General features: G+C 45.9%; 1 protein-coding gene across 1 annotated transcript in view; it reads left to right on the top strand.

Annotated features, from left to right (window-relative positions):
* The first annotated feature begins 3,479 nt into the window (after nucleotides 1-3,479).
* LOC134021027 (A disintegrin and metalloproteinase with thrombospondin motifs 20) overlaps nucleotides 3,480-19,762 on the top strand; it is a 74,888-nt gene continuing 58,605 nt past the window's right edge. Inside the window, exons 1-5 of the mRNA XM_062461447.1 lie at nucleotides 3,480-3,585; nucleotides 3,813-4,171; nucleotides 6,891-7,056; nucleotides 16,670-16,935; nucleotides 19,464-19,547. Coding sequence (XP_062317431.1) covers nucleotides 3,495-3,585; nucleotides 3,813-4,171; nucleotides 6,891-7,056; nucleotides 16,670-16,935; nucleotides 19,464-19,547 — 966 coding nt within the window. The 5' untranslated portion in view covers nucleotides 3,480-3,494. The remainder of the gene's footprint in view (nucleotides 3,586-3,812; nucleotides 4,172-6,890; nucleotides 7,057-16,669; nucleotides 16,936-19,463; nucleotides 19,548-19,762) is intronic.

The raw sequence follows: 19,762 nt of genomic DNA, 5'->3' as shown, positions 1-19,762 counted from the left end.
CGAGCAAACACAGGTCAAAGGAACCGCAGTTGCAACACAGCGGAGGGAGTGGCGCGCCAGGTTCCTTTCTTACCCATGTATATCTGGAGGTATAGCTCACTGTTATGACTGGGAGTTCAAACCCACTGAACCATGGCAGGGAGGGGATGTGAGTTGTGCGAGAGCTCTCAAGGCCGAGACAAGCTTCGCTCAAGCTGGGAGGAGAGGCTGGAGGGGGGTCGCCCCCGCAGGATGATAATTCACCGGGGAGGCCAGTTGAAAGGCTCCCACTGCTGTTTTCAGTCATGGTGTACAGTACCGACCAGCACTTCACGCTCTCCCTTTGGAGCCTCTTTCACTGTCACATTTGGACAGAGGTTAACAATCATACGTGTGTCCAACTAAGAAATGTGTTAATATCATTCTCCTGCCTCTTTGACACAGGGGTGTCGTTTGAGTGGCACTGACAAGCCTTAAAAGCCCTATTGGGTCGACTTTAACTCTCAAAGTATTACTTTTTGATCCTTCTGTCAACATTGGTTGGTTGTATATCTTAGATTAACACATTTTCTAGGAGCAAAGATTTTTTGGGGGAGGAACAGCACAGCTATTACGTTTTAAATCCGGGTGAAATATTGTGTTGAGTAAATTATCAACTAAGGTTAAAGATCAAAAGCCAGATTGCGGCAGTGAATCAAAAGAGGACAATACTTGGGCTTTAAATATTCTATTTTCCAAATTCGGAGGCACTGAACGGATTGATGTAACTACATTTTTACAAAGGCACTTATTATGAGATTTGTTTTGTATTCCAAGCCCCCAATGTCCGCAGTCATACATCCTGTCAGATGCCCTCTCTGATACACAGGCTTTGAGACACCACCGTGGTTGGTCTCCACTTAAAAAGACAATACTTAAATGGTCACATCCTCTTTGCTGAAATTCCCTTCTCACACTGGTAAATCTTCAGAATGCACCCTACCCCCATCCTTACTATTACCCCCACCCTCCACCCTGTTACTCAAATCCAAGCCTCATAGGGTGAGTCCAGGCTAAGGGGGCATGAGAGGATGAGAGGGACTCCAGAGTTTCTAATCTCTGACAAAGAGCTGGTCGACATTTTGAACTCGTACCCTCCTCTGAACGGCACTCTTGTCACTGTCATTTGATCTGTGGAGCCCTGACCTCAACTGTCAACAATTAGTGGCTGCCAGGGGCATGAGGAATGGTGCGTGAGGTTTTGAGGGGGTTCTGTTGTAAAGTAGGACATCGTTTGTCTATTCTAGAATCCTTTCTATGGTCCGATATTCCGTCAAAAATGGAGGACAGGGACAAATGTGCAGGTAGAGTGAGGGATAAAGAATGGGAAGCACAGTAAAACCGTGGTCTGACTGTGCACATCTGGTGGGAGGATGAGAGTCCCACAAGCCAGTGGGACATCTCCTTCATTAACCACTACATCTGTAGAGGATTAATGAGAATAAAAGGAAGTTATACTAGCCGGCCTACCCACTCAGGCTTGCATCTCCTCTCAGAAGTCAGAAGGTGCTGTAGGTGATGAAAGCTTGTTAGGAGAAGCTAGGGTTCGTAAAGGTATAGCCCAAGGAGAGCTTAGCACCTGTTTGGCATGCCACCAGCTAGATTCTCTTTGTTACAAGTGTGAATATTTGGACGTTTTTTTCTTGTCCTCTTAATCTTCGGCAATCAGGATTTGAAAACTCAGGATTTAGCAAAGATGTAAAACATGAACATATACAGAATGTGATTCTGTTTTTGAAAAAATCGTAAAAGGTCATCTAAAAAGCATTGGATTTTTTCACTATTTCATAATCAGGATAGCTGTGAGGAGTTGGAGAGAGAGAGAGAGAGAGAGAGAGAGAGAGAGAGAGAGAGAGAGAGAGAGAGAGAGAGAGAGAGAGAGAGAGAGAGAGAGAGAGAGAGAGAGAGAGAGAGAGAGAGAGAGAGAGAGAGAGAGAGAGAGAGAGAGAGAGAGGGGGGGGCGTCTCAGAGGAGTGAGAATAGATGTGAACTGTAACTTGTTACTGTTTGTCAAATTCGATTCCTCCACATTCACAGTATGGCTTGATCATAAAAGAGTTCTGAAAGTGGTTTCGGAATCAATGGCTTCGCAGGAGGTTCGGAAACGGATGAATAACACCTCAGGGAAGCATCTGAGAAGCTGTAAAGAGAATTACTTAGACCGAACAATAACTTTATCTCACAACCTCTCCAATTAATATGCAGCAAAAGGTGCTTGCTTTGAACAGCCTTGAGCTTATTTGAATTTACTTCGCGGCTAGGTCACCTGAACAATGCTCCAGCTGTATTATACTCTATAGCTGACCCTATTGAAAAAATCCCGACTTTATGTGCAGTGAGTGAGTCAGTGAGTCCCCCTTTTTTCTAAGTAATTGACTATTACGCTCAAACAGTAGCCGTTTAGATAGTTTTGAGTGTAATTATTTCTTTGTTCAGTTTCAGTGAATGCAACTAAACTAGCTACCGAACGTGCTTTTTGAATAAATAATAGCCATAACGTCGGGTATAGGATGTTTTTGTGTGAAGTCAAAGCGGAGGATCTTACAAGATCCAAAAGCGCTTCCGGTGAGCCCACCGAATCTAATCACGCACAATACGGTGACATTTGTGGCCAAAGGGGATGAAAAAACAAGAGCCTTTTCAAATGTCCATCAAGTGTGTGCTAGACTTTACGTGCCCAAATGACTAACGAGGATCTGACCATTTCCGAGGCCAAGGAAACCCAACTTTGTCCATGTGGCGTTGAGCGAGGCCGATGGCAAATACTCTAATAGGCTATATAACACTTCCAGTGTTACAATCATCAGTAGCCTACCAACAGCCTAGTTATTTATAGTTATCTGGAGTGATAATTTAGTAATAAAGACTCACGGCCTAAAAGCTAAAAGTATTATGGTCTCATCAATTGCTAATTCGTCTCGTTTTACTTTTCAGTGTCTCTGAGATATTTCTGATTGAGTTGCCTAAAGGATGGACATTTATCGAGGGATACGTTCAGATTGCAAAAATATCAAAATACTTGGAGGCTGATGCTGACTAATGTTCCTTTTTGTCATGAACGTCTGAACTGCTGAATTAATTTAGAAAATAGACTGCCCCATGATGGTTGAGCACTCAACCATTGGCTGCCAGGCATAGGGGCGTTCCTTGTGAAGTTGGTGAGTGCTTAGGGTGCAAGGAGTGTTCAATGGATGGCTAAGAAAAAGTAGTTGGCACTGATCCCTAACAGACGTGGTTTACATTGAGCAGCAATTCTTTGGAATGTATGGTAAATAGTGCGTGTTTACTGTGAGTAGTGGATGCATGTTTAGTAGGTAATGCGATGAGGCCAGTGCACTTTGCAAGACTTGCGCTGCAGAGAGCCTCCGCGGATCCCACGACCTGTTGCTGACAAGCCGGGAGAAGGAGAGGGAGAGCCGCTTGATAGAGGGTAGTGCCTTGGAGACGAGAGCCGCGGTTTCTTCGCTGAGGAAATCATGCAGTTTGCAATTTGGCTGGTTGGACTAATGTGTCATCTGTCAGCACTTGTCCGGAGCTCACTGGAATACCGATTACATCCGAAGCAAGGTAATCTATCAAATGTATAGGGATACCGCCCGGATAAAATGAGATAGCCTAACTTTAAGTAACTGCATTACTGGCTAAAGTTGATGTTTGTTATAACCGAATATTAATATGACTTACATGACTGTGTAGCTTATAGTTTATTTTAGCTCATACTGTTACCTTTGTGCATCAACTGTTTGATTTGGACGAATAGCCAATAACCCGATATGATTTTCTTTGCCTTTTAGAAAGTTTCATCAAACAATTGTCATCTTATGAAATCATCACCCCGCTCCGAATAAATGATTACGGAGAATTATTTCCACACAAGATGCACTACAAACGAAAACGGAGAAGTTTAAATGTTGATATCTCTGGTTTACGGGCTCACTACAGAGTTGACGCTTTCGGACAACGCTTTCATCTCAATTTGACTGCCGACTCCGGCTTTATCGCTCCCTCCTACACGGTGACACATATGGGAGCGGAGAACAGCAATGCAACGGGCTCCCATCAAGATCTTAGCGATATGCGGCACTGCTTTTTCCGCGGACACGTCAACGCTCAGACTGAATTCGCCGCAGTCTTCAGTTTGTGCACTGGCCTTGTGAGTATAACTTTTCCCATGAACTTAAATACTTTTATCAGCTAATGCTGACAAGTGTTTCGTCGTATTCCCATGTCGACGTATTCCTCATTTTACCAACTCAAGGGACATGCGTAAGGGTGTAACGTGAACAAGTGTCTTAAGACATGTCTTCAACACAGGAGCGGTGCATCTCAGGTGCCACTTGGATGATGCTATTAGGCTTACACACACATACACACACACACTGGCATTAGATCGTCTTTAATTTCGGGATACTTTTAGGCTCACATGGTGTTTGCCAAATGCTACAGCTGTCACCCCATGTTTTATTAGCGAATTAAATCCCTTGTGATTTGACACCCACTACTGCCTGACTTTTATGTGATATCTTACACTAAGTTCTAACCTGTTAATAAACTTGGCAGGCTTGCTTACTTTGTGATGTCATTGGGGTGGGAACGTAGGTATGGGAGTGGGGAGGGGGGTTACAGCCAGACCATTGAGGAAAGGCATGTCTAAAAGAGAATCATCATTCCTGGCAGTGTAGCAAGCAGATTACTAGGGTTGAACTGAATTTGTCATGAGACTCATAAGGTTGAGCGGAGTGCAGGTTTTGACTCATGCCTGCCTTGGGGTCTGTTGTGTTTGAGGTAGAGTTGTGTGGCTGCCAGGTCACCAGGTCACTGACAACCACAGCCTTTGAGTAACCCTGTACAGGTCACTGCAACCCAAGACCCATGCTTGTGCATGATGTCGAGTGCACAACCTTGGCTGTGGAACTATACTGGCGTCTGATTGGGTCTACTGATGGATACAACTCACCAAGGTGATGGAGTAACCAATCAACTCCTCTCTCGCCTCACAAGCTTATTTCATGACTTAATATATGTGTCGATAAAACGCTAGTTTAGGCTTTTGATTGTCGCTCTGCCCAACTTTGATATGTGATCTGGGGCTCTTTAGTAAACATGTTTGCATCTTGAACGTTTATTAGTGCTCTTGGTGAAGTCGTCATCATTGTTATCACTCATTGAGAATGACAGGACAATGGAGACAGCCGGTGTTCAGCCCTCCCATGGCTTGGGGCTGCTGGGTCATAAAAGTGTTGTCTCTGATCACTGGGGCTCCACCGACGAGGACATTTTGGTGTGATGAGGTCATTAAGCAATGATTAAGCCTTGAAACAAAGGGGTCATTCTGAGAACGTGGTTCTCTCCTCACGCCCCAACCCCCCCACTAGCTGTACCGGCAGATATAAGGCTTGGTGACGTTGCTCAGTGTGGACGCCCCCCCCCATCATAAGGTCTGTTTCAGCACTCCATCCTGAACAGCTACCATTGTGTTCCCAAACTTGGGTCGAAGGAGTGATTAATCAGTGAGAGGTAATCCTGGAGGCTGATCCTCGAGCTTGTCTTTGGGGAAAATCCTCCAACACCTCAGGAGCAGGAGGGCTGGGGCATGGGTACTGTTGCTGCTTTCTAAGCTGGTTATGGATTTTTTTGCATGTGCCTAGCTTTTTCAAAGACAAGAGAGAGATCTCATATCGAAAACTTCATTCATTCATTTAGTCAAGCAGGGTCAATCTGGGTCTGTGTTTAACAGAGTCGACGCAATGCTTCGATTTGAAGAACTTTTGGCAGCTATCACGCTGTTTTCGTGTCTACTTTGTATGTTGTTATAACCTAGTCATTATACTGTACATCCACTGACATTGAATGGATGTACAGATACACATAGGGTGTGCTCAAATGTGTATCCCGCCTTGACAGGACAGGAGAGGAAATGTACGCGTTTGCATGCTGTGGATGTTTTTCCAGGTCTTACATTTTCCATTGTCAAACGTCCATCACTTCTTGTAATGCCTCTCCTGAAAAAGAGAACACACCTCAGGCTGATGTTCTGTTACAGTGGGTGTATAACATTACCATACAAACACCTTTTGTGCTCAGGGCAGAGACTTAGTGCCTGTGGTACTAAGAAGCTTTGTCAGAACCTCAGCGGCCACATGTAGTATCTGCATTCCTCCATCATGACTAGATTAAGTCACTTTTCCCATTGGTTTTCTGTCACTCTTCCAAGACAGGTTGCGTGGATGATGTATATTATCTAGTAGTCCTCAGATCCTTACTTCTTTAGCTGTGTGCTGCACGGATGCAAAGGACTGAACATTTTCAAGCAATGCCAGTAGGATAGAATGTATATTATATATAGTATAGTATAGTACAGTACAGTATACTATATATCATATACAGTATACTGTAAATGAGTAATGATGTTTGTGATTGATTATCAAAAGTCTGCGTGATATATTTTGTAAAGTCAGACTTACTCAGTGACCCAAATCCAGGGGATTATCTATGTGATGTTTTTGACAGTGATGGACACAGACCTTTCGTAAGTGGTAGATTTTTCCTTTTCCTACTGTCAAACATGAGAAGTTGCCCAGACAAGTGGAACTGATGATGTATACAGTAACACTCCAACTGAACCCGGGGCCAGAACTCTGTCCCCAACAGCCATACATACATCACACAGAAATCACACAGTTAGCAATTTTTAGACATGCCACAGAACACAACTGGGACTAATACTTCCATCCAGTAAGAACCCCCCCCCCCCCCCCCCCCCCCACAAGTCCTCAACTTTGAAACAAGTCTTTGCCAGTGTTAGCTCAGAGCAAGATGAGCCCTTCACAGTATGGCTCATCTGATGAATAATTCCTTACTTTCTCTCGCAGATTGGGACGTTTACCACGCACAACGGTGAATACTTCTTGGAGCCTCTGTTGAACGTGGAGGGGGAGGAGTATGATGAGGAACACAACAAGCCCCACTTGGTGTACAGACACCAGAGGACAAGCAGAAGCACCCCAAGCCAGCCCACAGAGCACTGCGCAGCCTCAGGTAACAGACACACCTCAGCGCCCATAAAAACCACCCCACTGGGGCTTCTTCCTCTATACTTACCGTCTTCATGACCTGCAGTCAAACTCTGTGCTACAGCAATGAGAACCTACACCGAAAGTGCAAATTATACTCAGTCACAATTTTTGGCTGGCAGGTTTGTGTGAAGATCTGAGCCTTGATTGAGGGGGTGTTATTGAAATCCTTGATTAAATTAAGCAAAACGCATTCCAGCCTCGTCTGGTGTGTTGTTCCTCACGTTTCTGAAGCGTTTACGCCCGTGAAGCGCTTTGAGACTCTGGCACGGCAGGCAAAGAAAATAATTGCTCTTTAGTTTGTGGTGGGGGAGAAAAAGCACTTGAGAGTCTACCCTTCCCTGCACTTTGGAGGCAATTTGAATGTTCCCCCTGTTTAATTTGAATTTTTATAGCAGGAGCCTTTAGGTGGTGGAGAGGCCCCCGGGAGAAAGCGAAGTGACCCTGCAATGTTCCCCCTGACACAGGCCCGTAAAGGAGCTCTTGCAGCAAGCTTTGTGGGCGACCCTTTGTTGCCTGATGCTATAAATCTTTTATGTGCTGGACGCTTGATTTGCTTGTTGTCTGAACCCAGTTATTGTTCCGTGGAGGTGGCCATTGTTTGTGGCCGAGGTTTAAAGTAGTCAGAGTGACCCAAGGGGCCAGGCCAATACCTCCTTAATATGCTTCCCCTTTCATTCCACGACTCTGTGTGTGGCAAACTGTGAGGGAGAAATCTGGAGGGTCTCAGGATGGTCTTTAGAAGCCTTTGAAATATCCTTGTGTGTTGGCCCAGGGCGGGAGACAGCTGAAAGACAAGGGTTATCTTGCTAGCTAGCGGCGGGTCTGCCAAAAACCCACCTAATGCTTCTTTAATATATCAGCCTACTTCACCACAGATTAGATACATTGATATGTTTCTATTCACAAACTCAAACACTGGCAACCGTGCCTTCTCACCCTTTAATACGTCCATTGAGTCTGCCATTGGGAGATGGAAGGGGAGACATTGAGGACACCTGCAGGTTTCATCAAAGGGCAGTAGGAACACAATGGCGGGCAGGATTAAAGAAGCGGGGCTGGGACAGGGCTGTGAGGTGTCCCAGTGCCGTGGTTCCTCAGCTCTTATCAGATAGGCCGCTCTCCAGATGCACAGATAATTGGTCTCTTTGAAGGCCCCAGTGGGCCCAGGCTAGTAGCTCTCCTGTCTTTTTAAGGGAATGAGTACAGCGCTGCACACTGGCGGTATCGGGCCCTGGAGTAAACATACTCTCAACTGTGTGTTGTCTTCCTCTCAGAGCATGAGGAAGACTGATTTGAGTTTCTCACCAGCATATTTGTGTTACTGTCCCAATCGACAATACGGCTGATGTTAGAAAAGGGATGAACTTGTGTCGGTGCTCCTGCTGTCATGCTCCTGGTGGCATTGCTGACTATTTGCGATCGTCCACGTCTGTAACTCTCTCTCCTCCCTTACTCCCTTATCCTCCCTAACCTTCTGTTCAGACCCCAAAACGTTGCCTAAATAGGGAGCTCTCAATCGCAGCCTAATTGCTGAGAGCAAGTTGCATTATGCAACTCAGGACCACCGAGACGAGGGCTGCTTAGGTGGGAAAACTCTCACAACTATACAATGTATAGTGTTTATTTGAAGAAAATAGATCTCCAGAACGTCCACCATTCTTCTTGATTGAGACTATATACTTGTAGGAGAAGTGTGGACTGTGTTCTAATGGAACCATACCATTATGTAGGTTAGTCGGCCATCGAACTTAACCAGCTGCTCTCTAAAGTCCAGTACCATCAGTATTCCCCAGCACATGCAGCTGTGAAAGAGTGGGGAACCTGTTGCAGTCGCGAAGGGGCAGATTCCTCTCTTCCTATCCCTCTGTCCCTCCATCCCTCTTCCTAAGGAGGTATAAAAGCAGTCTTTGTAAGGGTCAATGATCTCATGGTCCTCTCTCTCTCCACTCTGTATGCCTCTGTGAAAGGGGAGTCTTGTCTTAAATCAAAGTTGCTAGCCTGAGTTTGATTGCTGAGGGGGGGGCTGAAAGGTTTGGGACTTGGGGGGGGGGGGGGGGGGGGGGGGGGGGGTGGAGGGTCACAGTCAAACCTGCCAAATGTCCCAGTTGGTCAGAAAACACATGGAAATGCCAGATTCTTCACAAAAGCCCCGGTCTGCCAGTCCTCTTCTCTCTCTGTACATTTAAAAACATATTTGTTTTACTGGTCCATTCGGTCGTTCTTTTTCTCCCCCCCGTGTGTTCTTCAGGGAGATGAAACAAGTTGTGTTTTGTCAAGTGGTCTTCCAGGACACAAACAAAATGTGTATCTGCTGAAAGATAAATCTGGCAAGATAAGGTTCATGTTTGAGTTCTCCTGGCTCCTATGCCTATACAACATGCAGTACAAGGTACTTTTCAGTCTAGGAATGCCATAAGGGAGACCTATTTGGTACAGTATACTGTAGGTCTGTGCACAATAGCACACTATAGGTGCATTCATTCCCAAGATGGTGTAGTCCTGTTTCCGCCATTGGATTGATTTTGTCTTCTCACAACTGACACATGTTGAGAGACAAGGAACAGAATGTTTCCACTTAATGATGAAGTGGAAGTTTGAGGGATCCACTTTTTCCTTGTTGTGGGCCCTTTGGTCTTTCAACATAATTCTCAAAATGTCCTCACACATATCCTCTCTAACGGTAGAGTGTTGAAAAGTCAGAGTTGGGCCTGGCTTTATGGAAAATAGAATTTAGTTGTTTCTGCAGTCATGACATACAGTACAAAGCTGTTGTTTTAGTTAACCTGTCCTATGTTTGTTCATGCATTGTTGATAGAGCACTGAAGCATGTTCATGCTAGACATGGAAACTTGTTCAATTGAAAGTTTCCATACGATACACAATGAACAATTTGTCCTTCCATCTGATTTGAAACAGAAATCCCCCATAGTTGTGAACCACAAGTCTGTGGAACAGGTATTTTCCTTGAACTCAACTGACCTTCATTTTCCTCCACCTACTCCACCCCCAGCACTTCTGTCACCCCTCCGTAAGTCATCCTGGGTGGTTCTGCTGCTGTTTGCGATACCTGTGGAGCCGAGGAGCTGCTGAGTAGGTGATTAGGGCTTTAAAGAGCGGATCGTTCTTCATTGTGCCAGCCGCCCCGGATTTGAAAGCCCCTGGAGAAGCACCTCGTCGGCCTGAAATCACGACAGTGAGCTTCCTTAATGAAACCTTCTGAGGGTTATCTGTCTGTGTGCTTGCATGGCAGTCTCCGAGTGCCCTTCAGACGGAGATAGACTGGAGGATGGGGGCGTCTCAGCATAGGGGCGGATTTTTCGGTCTCAGCGCTCGCTAGCTCCGCGGGCTGGCGTGAGAAGTGGCAGAGTTTTGTCATCTTGTTCATCCTCTCACACAGTCCCAGGTCTGTTCCTCTGGTGTTGGTGCCATAGGTCTCGTCCTGCTACTGAATGGAACAATTAACGAAGGCGGAGGCATAAGTTGTGACTGTAGGTGTTTACTAGACTCGGAACACATTCTGGCTTGAATGAGAAAGCCGGTAGCACTCGGAAAACGGGATTGTGTGCTAGCACAGGAAGAGAGGCCAGCACAGTCCTGTCACTGGCATCAGCGTTGACAGGGCTTTGCCATAGCATGCTATGTGCCCCCTCACCCTGTTCGCCGGTGGGAATCTCCCTTGTATAGAGGGTGCTCCAACTGCAAGCATCAGGGTCTCTTCTCAATGGGTTCATTTACATGGAAAATGCTCTCTCTTGCCCTCCCTGTCAATCCCCAGGCTTGAACTAGCCGCCTTGAATCGCTGCCCTTTTTCATTGCATGCTTTCATGTACGTGAATAGAGGCGCTTGTTGCCTGTGACCTCACTTCCCTTTTGTTTAGACCCGCGGGTCACAAGAGGGGACCTTGGGCCTCGCCCTTCTCGAGGTGCCTGGCCTGGTTCGGAGGCTTCGTTTAGGGGCTTCGTTTGTGTCATGCTGGGCTCTGAAAGAGGTAAAGAGGTCAGGACAGTTACATCGAGGGGAGGGTTGGAGGGGGGGGGTGACGGATGGATGGTTATCGGTAAGACAATCTCTCCCACCTTTAGGGTCTATCTCAGTGAGGTATGGGGACTTATGGACGTCAGTCGGCTCCGTTGGGCTTAGTACAGGCCGTCTGCCCCCCCCCCCCCCCCCCCCCCCAGAGGAGACCCCTACTTACCCAGATGAGTCTATTGTTGCTGACTGTAGTAATTGCATATTGTGTTTGAGTGAACTCTCTTCACCAGGCTTATCTAGCAGTCTGAGTGCTTGTCATCTCCATGGCGGCGGCCGTGGAGAAATGTCTCGCAGATTGAGTGAACAGAGAAGGAGGAGGAGGAGAGAGGCTTCTTTCTTTGTCTGTCAGAGCGAACAGGTCCACTGTGCCTCTTGAACTGGTGTCGCTTGAGAACCTGGCAACCTGCCCTGGACAGTTGTCAGGGCCTACTTCCCCGCTCTCCTCTCCTGTCCCACCGCAAACTTCAGACATTCAAACCATAACCCCACTCTGCATCTGTGGACTAAAACTCTAAATTCCAAGCTTTTTGATTTGAATATCGAATGCTGTATAAATCCAATGCAAACAACTTGCTTCTACTCACTAGAAAGTGTTATTAAACTTCATTGGGTCCTAGTTCTCTTCATTTCACTTGAGCACTGCGCTTGGCTAATAACAAGCTCATCATAGCATCTATATTCATCTATTTTCTCCTCATCATCTGACTCATTGCCATGTGGCCTGCAGAAGGGGACAGTGTGTTGTTTTTTGTCTCTGGGGCTCCAGTGATAAATTCTACTAGTATCTATTTATGCCAGTGTCTACTGTCTGGGTATTTCGTACAGACTCCATGATGGCATGGCCGTCACTCGGGAGGTGAGAGTTGGTGACAGCTGAGTGACAGGTCCCCTTTCCAGGTGACCTTGGCTGGGGACAACAGGCCTGATTTGGGATGGATGTAGGCAGGCCGAGGACATGCTCTGACTTGTTCTAGACCTTGACAAGCCTTTTGAACTTTTAGGGGACCAGTGCATGCATGGTGGTTGAGCAAGCGTGCCATTGCGCAGTATTCCTCCTGTATACTGTGAGAAATGAACAGAAATGAACTTTAATTTGGTTTGAAATGGCCTGTGTTCGTATGACTGGGATGGATCGAAATGGGTGGGATGTGCATGTTTTCCCGACACATCAGTTTCTTATCTTTAGTGCACTTATGCATCGTGTTTTGATGAAGAGAGGTGCCAGATGCTGTTCTAACAGAATCGGGGCCAGAGCTTTATGACTTTGTGGTTTACTGCTGCTTTTCACATCTTGATTGGAATCCTCCATGGGAAGCATCTCTCCCACACCCACTCTCTCTCTCTCTCTCTCTCTCTCTCTCTCTCTCTCTCTCTCTCTCTCTCTCTCTCTCTCTCTCTCTCTCTCTCTCTCTCTCTCTCTGTCTCTCTCTCTCTCTCTCTCTCTCTCTCTCTCTCTCTCTCTCTGTCTCTCTCTCTCTCTCTCTCTCTCTCTCTCTCTCTGTCTCTCTGTCTCTCTCTCTCTCTCTCTCGCTCTCTCTCTCTCTCTCTCTCTCTGTCTGAAGTGGTTTAGTCAGGGCACTTACACAGCTTTGCGAAGGCCCGTGTACAGAGCCTTCTAGTTTCCCGAGGGGTCAAGAGGCATGCCACTTTAGATTTCAAATTCTTCTTCCACAATTACTTCCACTTCTCTCTGTCTGGCCAATGAATTGCACAAAATAATTGTAAGTCTGCCTGTGGATTCTCTTCTTCCTTGCTTAGTGTTGCAGTGACCATTCAACTTCCATAATCGGCCTGCCTCCCATAGGGCAAGGCATTACCTATGCTTGGTGTAAAGGTAAAGCTGTCTATTTAATTGCCCCCCCTGGGACAGAACACTTTGACTCTCAGTGGGCTTTTGTAAAAGAATGTTAATTAGCCCAACAATGAAATCAGCCTCCGACGTCGTTGGGTGTCTGGCATTGACACGTTTGACAAGAGAGTGAACCGAGGTCAGATAGACCTGAAGCAGCAGACAAGTTCATTCATCTGACACCAGATGAGATGTAAGAGATTCTTGAGGCTCAGAAACCCAGATTGAATGACGCTGCTTACGAAACAAAAAACACTCCCAGATATGAAGGACTGAAGGCGAGGTTCAGTTTGATGCATTACAGCATTAACATATGCGTGCATTATGTGTGTACGGTACATTCTGTTGGTTAGTGTCTCCCAGCGCCTCTTGTGCAGTATAGTTTATGTGGGATCCCTATGTGTGCGCAGATGGTGCGTTGACTTACAAATGTCAAAGTAAGCAAAAAGCATAAACATTGTTTACGATTTGTTGATTTGAAGTTGTAAAATCGTATAATTATTGTATATGATCAAAGTATTTGGTTCTGGAAAAGTTTTTCATTTGGGTTTCACTCGTGAGTAAACGTAACAAATAATTTAAAATTAGGTGCCCAGTCAAAATGCTAGTCTATTTCGGGTTTCAAGGCTGCTCACTGGTACTCGATTGGTTTTAGCGGTCTTGGCATTACTTTATATTGTTTTTTTGTTTTTTTTCAATTGTATGGATGGAGATATGGTCTCATAAAATATTTGTATTGGTGTTTTATTACATAATATGAAGGAAGGCTATTGTATAACATTTCAAACAGACAGTGTACAGTCTACATATGGCAGATACAGATATAGTCAGAGGTGGTGAATAGTGGCTAATGGCACGTGCCTTTGAAGAAACCTCCCATGCAGCAGACCATGCAGATCTGTTCCTAAGGCGACTTGGCCAAGGTTGTGTGTGTGGCTGTTTAATCGGACGTGATAGCAAGGCTATTATCACGGAGATTGTGCCTCTTTCATCAGCCTTACCTTTGGACACTTTGTCTCTGTGAAGTCTTTACTGAAATGTACTGAAACTAAACCCATTTCAATCAATCCAATCCGTTTGTCGTCTGTGTCTGTTTTTAAGAACGTTGTTTTCCGAGATCTCAGCCCAGTCATGCCCTTCCCTCCGCATGGGCCAGGCTGGGTTGGCGCGGGTCTGGGCGTCCGCGCTGGCAGGAGTCCGTGCGCCATTGTGCCAGGGAGTCACGCTCCGCCTCGTGTGCCCGCCGGGGGCATCGCTCGAACGATCTCCAGAGTTTCTTTTTTTTTTCACCCCCCCCTCTCACTTTCTTACAATTTCTCTCTGTCTCGGTCTGTTGAAAGGAGAGATGGGAGTGTTTAGAGAAGGAACGAGAACTGTTCACTCTAACAGGGTTGTGCAGAGGGAAACAGAGCGTCGCCTCCTTTATGAGGTGAGCCTCTACAGGTTACAATGCCAAAGGTCATTAGGAAACCATTACATAAGCGCGTTTATAGTATTGGAAGTCACCTTTCAACGTCGTATGAATAATCGGTATGTTGTTCCACCGTTTTCTTCCTCACAAAGGGATTCAGTTTCAACACACTGGAGTAGAGGAAGTTTGTGCTAGCGTTTGACGGTTGATTCCTGTTTTCTACCTCTCCCCTGCATTCTACTTCTCCCCTGCCTTCCACCTCTCTCTTGCTTTCTACCTCTCCCCTGCCTTCTACCTCTCCCCTGTTTTCTCACGTCTCCTGCTTCCATCTCCCCTGACGTCTACCTCTCTCCTGCTTTCTACTGCTCCCCTGCTTTCTTCCTTTTCCAGTTCCTTGTGCAGTATTGGCAATACTTCAGAACAGCCTGCCCCCTTCCGCTGTGAGGCAGCAGAAATATCCCAAAGTTCTTACAGCTTAGCGCATGTGGTCCTTCATCCCCGAGATCTGGGGAGCTTGGCGGGCTGTGTACGCCCACAGGATGATCAACACACACCCAACAAGCACTGACATTCTTAAGGATCCAAATACGATGTTGATCTTGGCCTGAGCGTGTGTGTTGGTGATCTGCTCTCACCCCATTCCTCGCCTCACCCCCCTCGCCCTCCCCATTCACCCTCACCAACTTGACCCTCACCTCCCTCACCCTCACCCCTCACCCCCTCACCACACCCTCTTCCTCGTGTTCCTTGAGCTAAGTCTCAGTCCAGTGTGTCAGAAAACGACTAACATTAACAGGTGCCATGTCCTTTATCTGCATCTTCACAAAAGGCCGGCCTTATGGCCCTTCCTATTTTCCTCTCCTGCCTCTCACTTTCTCTCATTGTCTGTCTGTCTCTCTCCCCTGTTTTTGCTCTCTACCTGTCATGGCAAAGGAATCCTTCGCTCATATATCCACAGCCGGCTAGGAACCACATGTGCAGTTCATATGAGGTCTGTCTGAAGGTGCTGGATCTGATGCCAATGGCCCACATAAACTGTATCTCCTGTGTGTCATTAAATGCATTCACCCTCGGCTTATGAAAATAACTGTATCTCTAATCTGAAATGGGCATAGCTCAGTGGTAGAGCATTTGACTGTGGATCAAGAGGACTCAAGTTCAACCCCCCTCTGTGTTGACTTGGAAAAAAGATACCTGCTTAATGAATACGTTACAGTGTTTCCCCTAGGTTTACAGCTTTGGGGGGGGGGGGCGACGGCGACCATGTAGAGACAGAAATGACATGCTGTCGTGTAAATAAGATAAATAACATAAGGCCATTTAGTTTGTTTAATAAAAGAGCAAGCTATAGCCCAGTTTTATAGGAAAGGTAACCTTAAATTACTTATTTTGTGATCGGGCGCTATATATATATATATATTAAAAAAAATATTTTTTATTTTTTTTAAGTTGACCTTCCAGGGGGGGGGGGGGGGGGCGTTGGGGGGGCGTTGGGGGGCGGGGCGCCCCCCTACTATAATGGTAGGGGAAACACTGACGTTATTATTTGTATGTCTGAATGTAGTATTGGCTGCGTTTTAGTTGATAGAACTATGTGTCCTCTGATCCCTGCCTCTTTCATGTAGCCTCATAAACTATCTGTGGTCTAAGTTAAAGGGGTGTTTTGGGAGACCTTTTGACCCAATGTGTAGTGATAACTTCAGCAAGCCCCTTGTTGACAGGGCAGGATCATTAGTATGGTGTCCTTGGTCTGGAAAGGTGTTATTCCAGCAATTTCAAAGTTCAACTTCTCTGACATTGCCCTAAAGCTCACGGATGATCCAGTCTGTACAACTGTTTTGAAACAGTACAAGCGTTTACTGACAGTCATTTATGGACTCCTTTCCGTCAAAGTCCAGCATGCTGTGTTATGACACTGGAATGCATGTAGGCTGAGGGTCTCTGTTTTGGCTGCAGATGTTCCATACTAGCAGGAAATGGCTGTGTACAAAGCAGAAAAATGTGTATGTCCGGAATGAGGTTTGAAAAAAAGAGTTTCTGGCTTTCTTCTTCTCATCTTCTTTGTCCTAGACAGATCTTGTCTTCAGCAACATGTGTATGTGCTTGCTCATAACCAACTGCTGTTTTGGTCAGGTCATACGACCTGTCCTTGCATTTGCACAAAATACAAATAAAGTGTGTCCTATTCCTGGTCTAGAACCTGTCCAGGTCTGATTAGACCATTTCCGGTCAAGTTTAAAAATCAACTTTAACACTCTCCTGAATAATGTGCTCCACAGAAGATCACTTGAAGACACCAGTCGCCTTCCACAGTGACGGGACATTGGAAGAACAGCTGGACTCCCTGAGAAAGACCGTGGACCCCCACCAAACTGACCCACACACCCCTTCCAACTCCTCCTCAACCACCCAGTCTGGAGCCCACTCCAGGAGGAAGCGCTTCCTGTCTTATCCTCGCTATGTGGAACTGATGGTGACGGCAGATGCCAAGATGGTGCGACACCACGGGCGCAACCTGGAACACTACATCCTAACTATCATGTCAGTAGTAAGTAAGATATTGTTTTATAAAACTATTACACAAAGAAATTCAACCACACATGAGACGGACGAAAATGCTACGAAAATGCTATCGAAACACACGTATGAGGAAATGTGTTATCTGCTCATTGATACGTTGCTGACGTTTGGGAGTTGAAAGATTACTTTATCTTTAGTTTGGTTCATTCTCTACGTGGACCTTCCTGGCGTCATGTGGTGGCTGGTTATGAATTTGATTCAAGTATGTCATGAGGAGTGTTATTTGACATAGGAATTGGGGTCTTTGTTTTACATGTATGTACCCTATTATCCAATATAAGGACAAAATTGTTTCGATTTAATCATTACCCATCTTGTAGTTAGTTAATCAGTACCTACTGTTAAGACTTGTCTGGCACTGTTGAAGAGGAAGGTACTTCATGTCTTGGACATTGTTTTAGTGTATCAAGTTGAGCCAGTTCCATTTTCTTCCATACCTGATATAGATTGCTTGGGGGATTTGCCCATAAGCTTTGACCCATGGATGGAAGTTTTCCCACAAACCTTTTATCGTTATTGGTCTGGCACTTATTATCAACAGTGTGAGTTGGTTTTTAAACATCACACAAAATATCTGAGAGAGGGAGAAAGGGAGAGAGGGGGAGAGAGAGATATGAAGGGAAGGGAATGAGGGAGGGAGGGGAGAGAGATATACAGAGAGACAGAGGCAAAGAAAGAGAGAAAAAGAAAGCCTGCCAAGATATGTTTCTTGGCCTTGTCTTAACATTACTTTACAGAGTCTTAACTTATAGCTACTTTCCTCTTTCTGGATGCGGTTGCCGATATTAGTGGCTGTAGCTCTCAGAGACAATGTCAATGAGGGCGTCAGAGAGTTGACTCAGCGTTTTATCAACTTCTGGCGTTGTTTGGCAACGACTCCTCGAACTAAGGCCCAGGCAGGATTTACAGCCAAATACGGAATAGTAAAAATGTGTTGTTGAAAACACAGTGCTTTTAGGAGTGGTAATGTGAAGGACTAGCGCAATGCAGACACACATGGTTTTAAATTGTTTTTGTGACCCTGTCCGTCAAAATGATGGATGATGCAAAAGTCTAACGCAACCACTGGCCTATGGCGTTTCTGCAGCTGTCTTTTTGCAGTTTTAGCTAGCTAGCTATCTCTCAGAAGCTAACGAACTGCAGAACTGCTGTTTCTACTGTAGGTAAACGCTCCCCAGTTTGTGACGTGGCTAACTAGTGCTACCATAAATGTCACTTTTCGCCACAAAAACTTAAATGATGCATAAATCTTCTAGCCAATACAAGCAAAGCAATTGTTTATCAAGACAAAAACTTTGACATCGATATGTGGTGCAAAAATTGAGGGACTAATTAGGATGGGAAAATAAATAATAAATAAGTATATATGACAGAGAATATAGGTTGTGCCTTGCAAAATGTGAACACACCCAATTTATCAAGCAGATTCATTTTGTTCAAAGCAACACACAGAGGTGTGTTTTGAACCAGCGACTTCTTTATCTCCAGTCAAATGCACTGCACTGAGCTACCACCCATTCCTGTACACATAAGCTACACGTACACACAGACACACGGACACATTCACAGAAAACACACCCACCCTCAGCTCTCGTTGGTGCTGATCGATCAAGAATGTCAATCCAGTCAACACAAAGCAGAACCCCCCACTTTGGACAGGACAGGGAAGTGAGCCAAGACTTGTAGATCTATCATCGTCATGGTGACAGCACACCAAGGGTGTGTGTGTGTATGAGGGCAGGGGCGGGGGTGCAGCTAATGGATGGGCTGTGCTGTGCTAGCTCTCCGCTATGATGTCATAGTGTTTACAGTTACCACAGAGACCAGGCCTGGATGGACATTCCTCCTGTGTAGCTGAGCCTGGAGAGTCCTCAGCACACAAGGCTGTCCCGCTGGTGCCTCTTTGGGTGCCCCCTGGTCCCCCCTTGGTGCCCCCTTGTGCCTCTCTAGGTCCCCCGCTCCCCAGCCTATGGTGCTCCCCCTCAGGTTCCCCCTCTAGGCTAGGACAAGCTAAATGTTTACAGGGCACTAATGAGTTCCTGTCAGGGCTCGGGGCATGGTGACCCTCTGCTACAGGGGTGAACGAGGGGAAGGGGGAGGTTCCACACACGCATACGTGCTACCAAGCACACGCATGGACGCACACGCATGTCCTGTATGTAGAGATGTGGACATACTTATGCACATGCACACACACCCTTACACATATAAACATACACTCATGAACATAAACATGTTTTCCCCGAGAGGGGAATTGTAATTGTTCCTAATACACTGTTGATTAAACTGACCCCCAGAAGGCATCCATAATATTTGTCTTTATTTCATTCTTTAGTCACCTGTTACTGTTTTGATTACACCCCCCGGAACTTTTGGCGAACTCTCGCTCAGGATAATTAAGTTGCCGACTTTCCAATCCCAAAGTTCCTTTTTTTAACTTGTAATATTTCAAATTATTAGAGGTTTGCATTCCTTGTCTGTGTCATCTTTTTGCAGGTTGCTGCAGTTTACAGGGACCCAAGCGTGGGGAATCTCATCAACGTCATGATTGTCAAGCTAGTCATCATCCACAATGAACAGGTGACTGAGGGCTCTCAACCCTGCAACCCGTAGAGGCTCTCTCAAGATGTCTGACGTCATCACAGGTGTTCCGGGCCATTCTCTATGGAGTGTATTAGGAGGACAGTGCCCTCCTTGTCAGTCTAATGTCTCCAGAGAGATCCTCACAAGGAAAATGATACTACTGTGCCTTTACACCTGTGCTGTGACAAGGGCTGAGTGAGGCTTATTGCTCT

Source organism: Osmerus eperlanus, chromosome 5 (genome assembly GCF_963692335.1).
Source record: "Osmerus eperlanus chromosome 5, fOsmEpe2.1, whole genome shotgun sequence".
Taxonomy (NCBI): Eukaryota; Metazoa; Chordata; class Actinopteri; order Osmeriformes; family Osmeridae; genus Osmerus; species Osmerus eperlanus.
The sequence above is the reverse complement of the archived record's forward strand: the minus strand, read 5'-3'. Positions and strand labels throughout refer to the sequence as shown.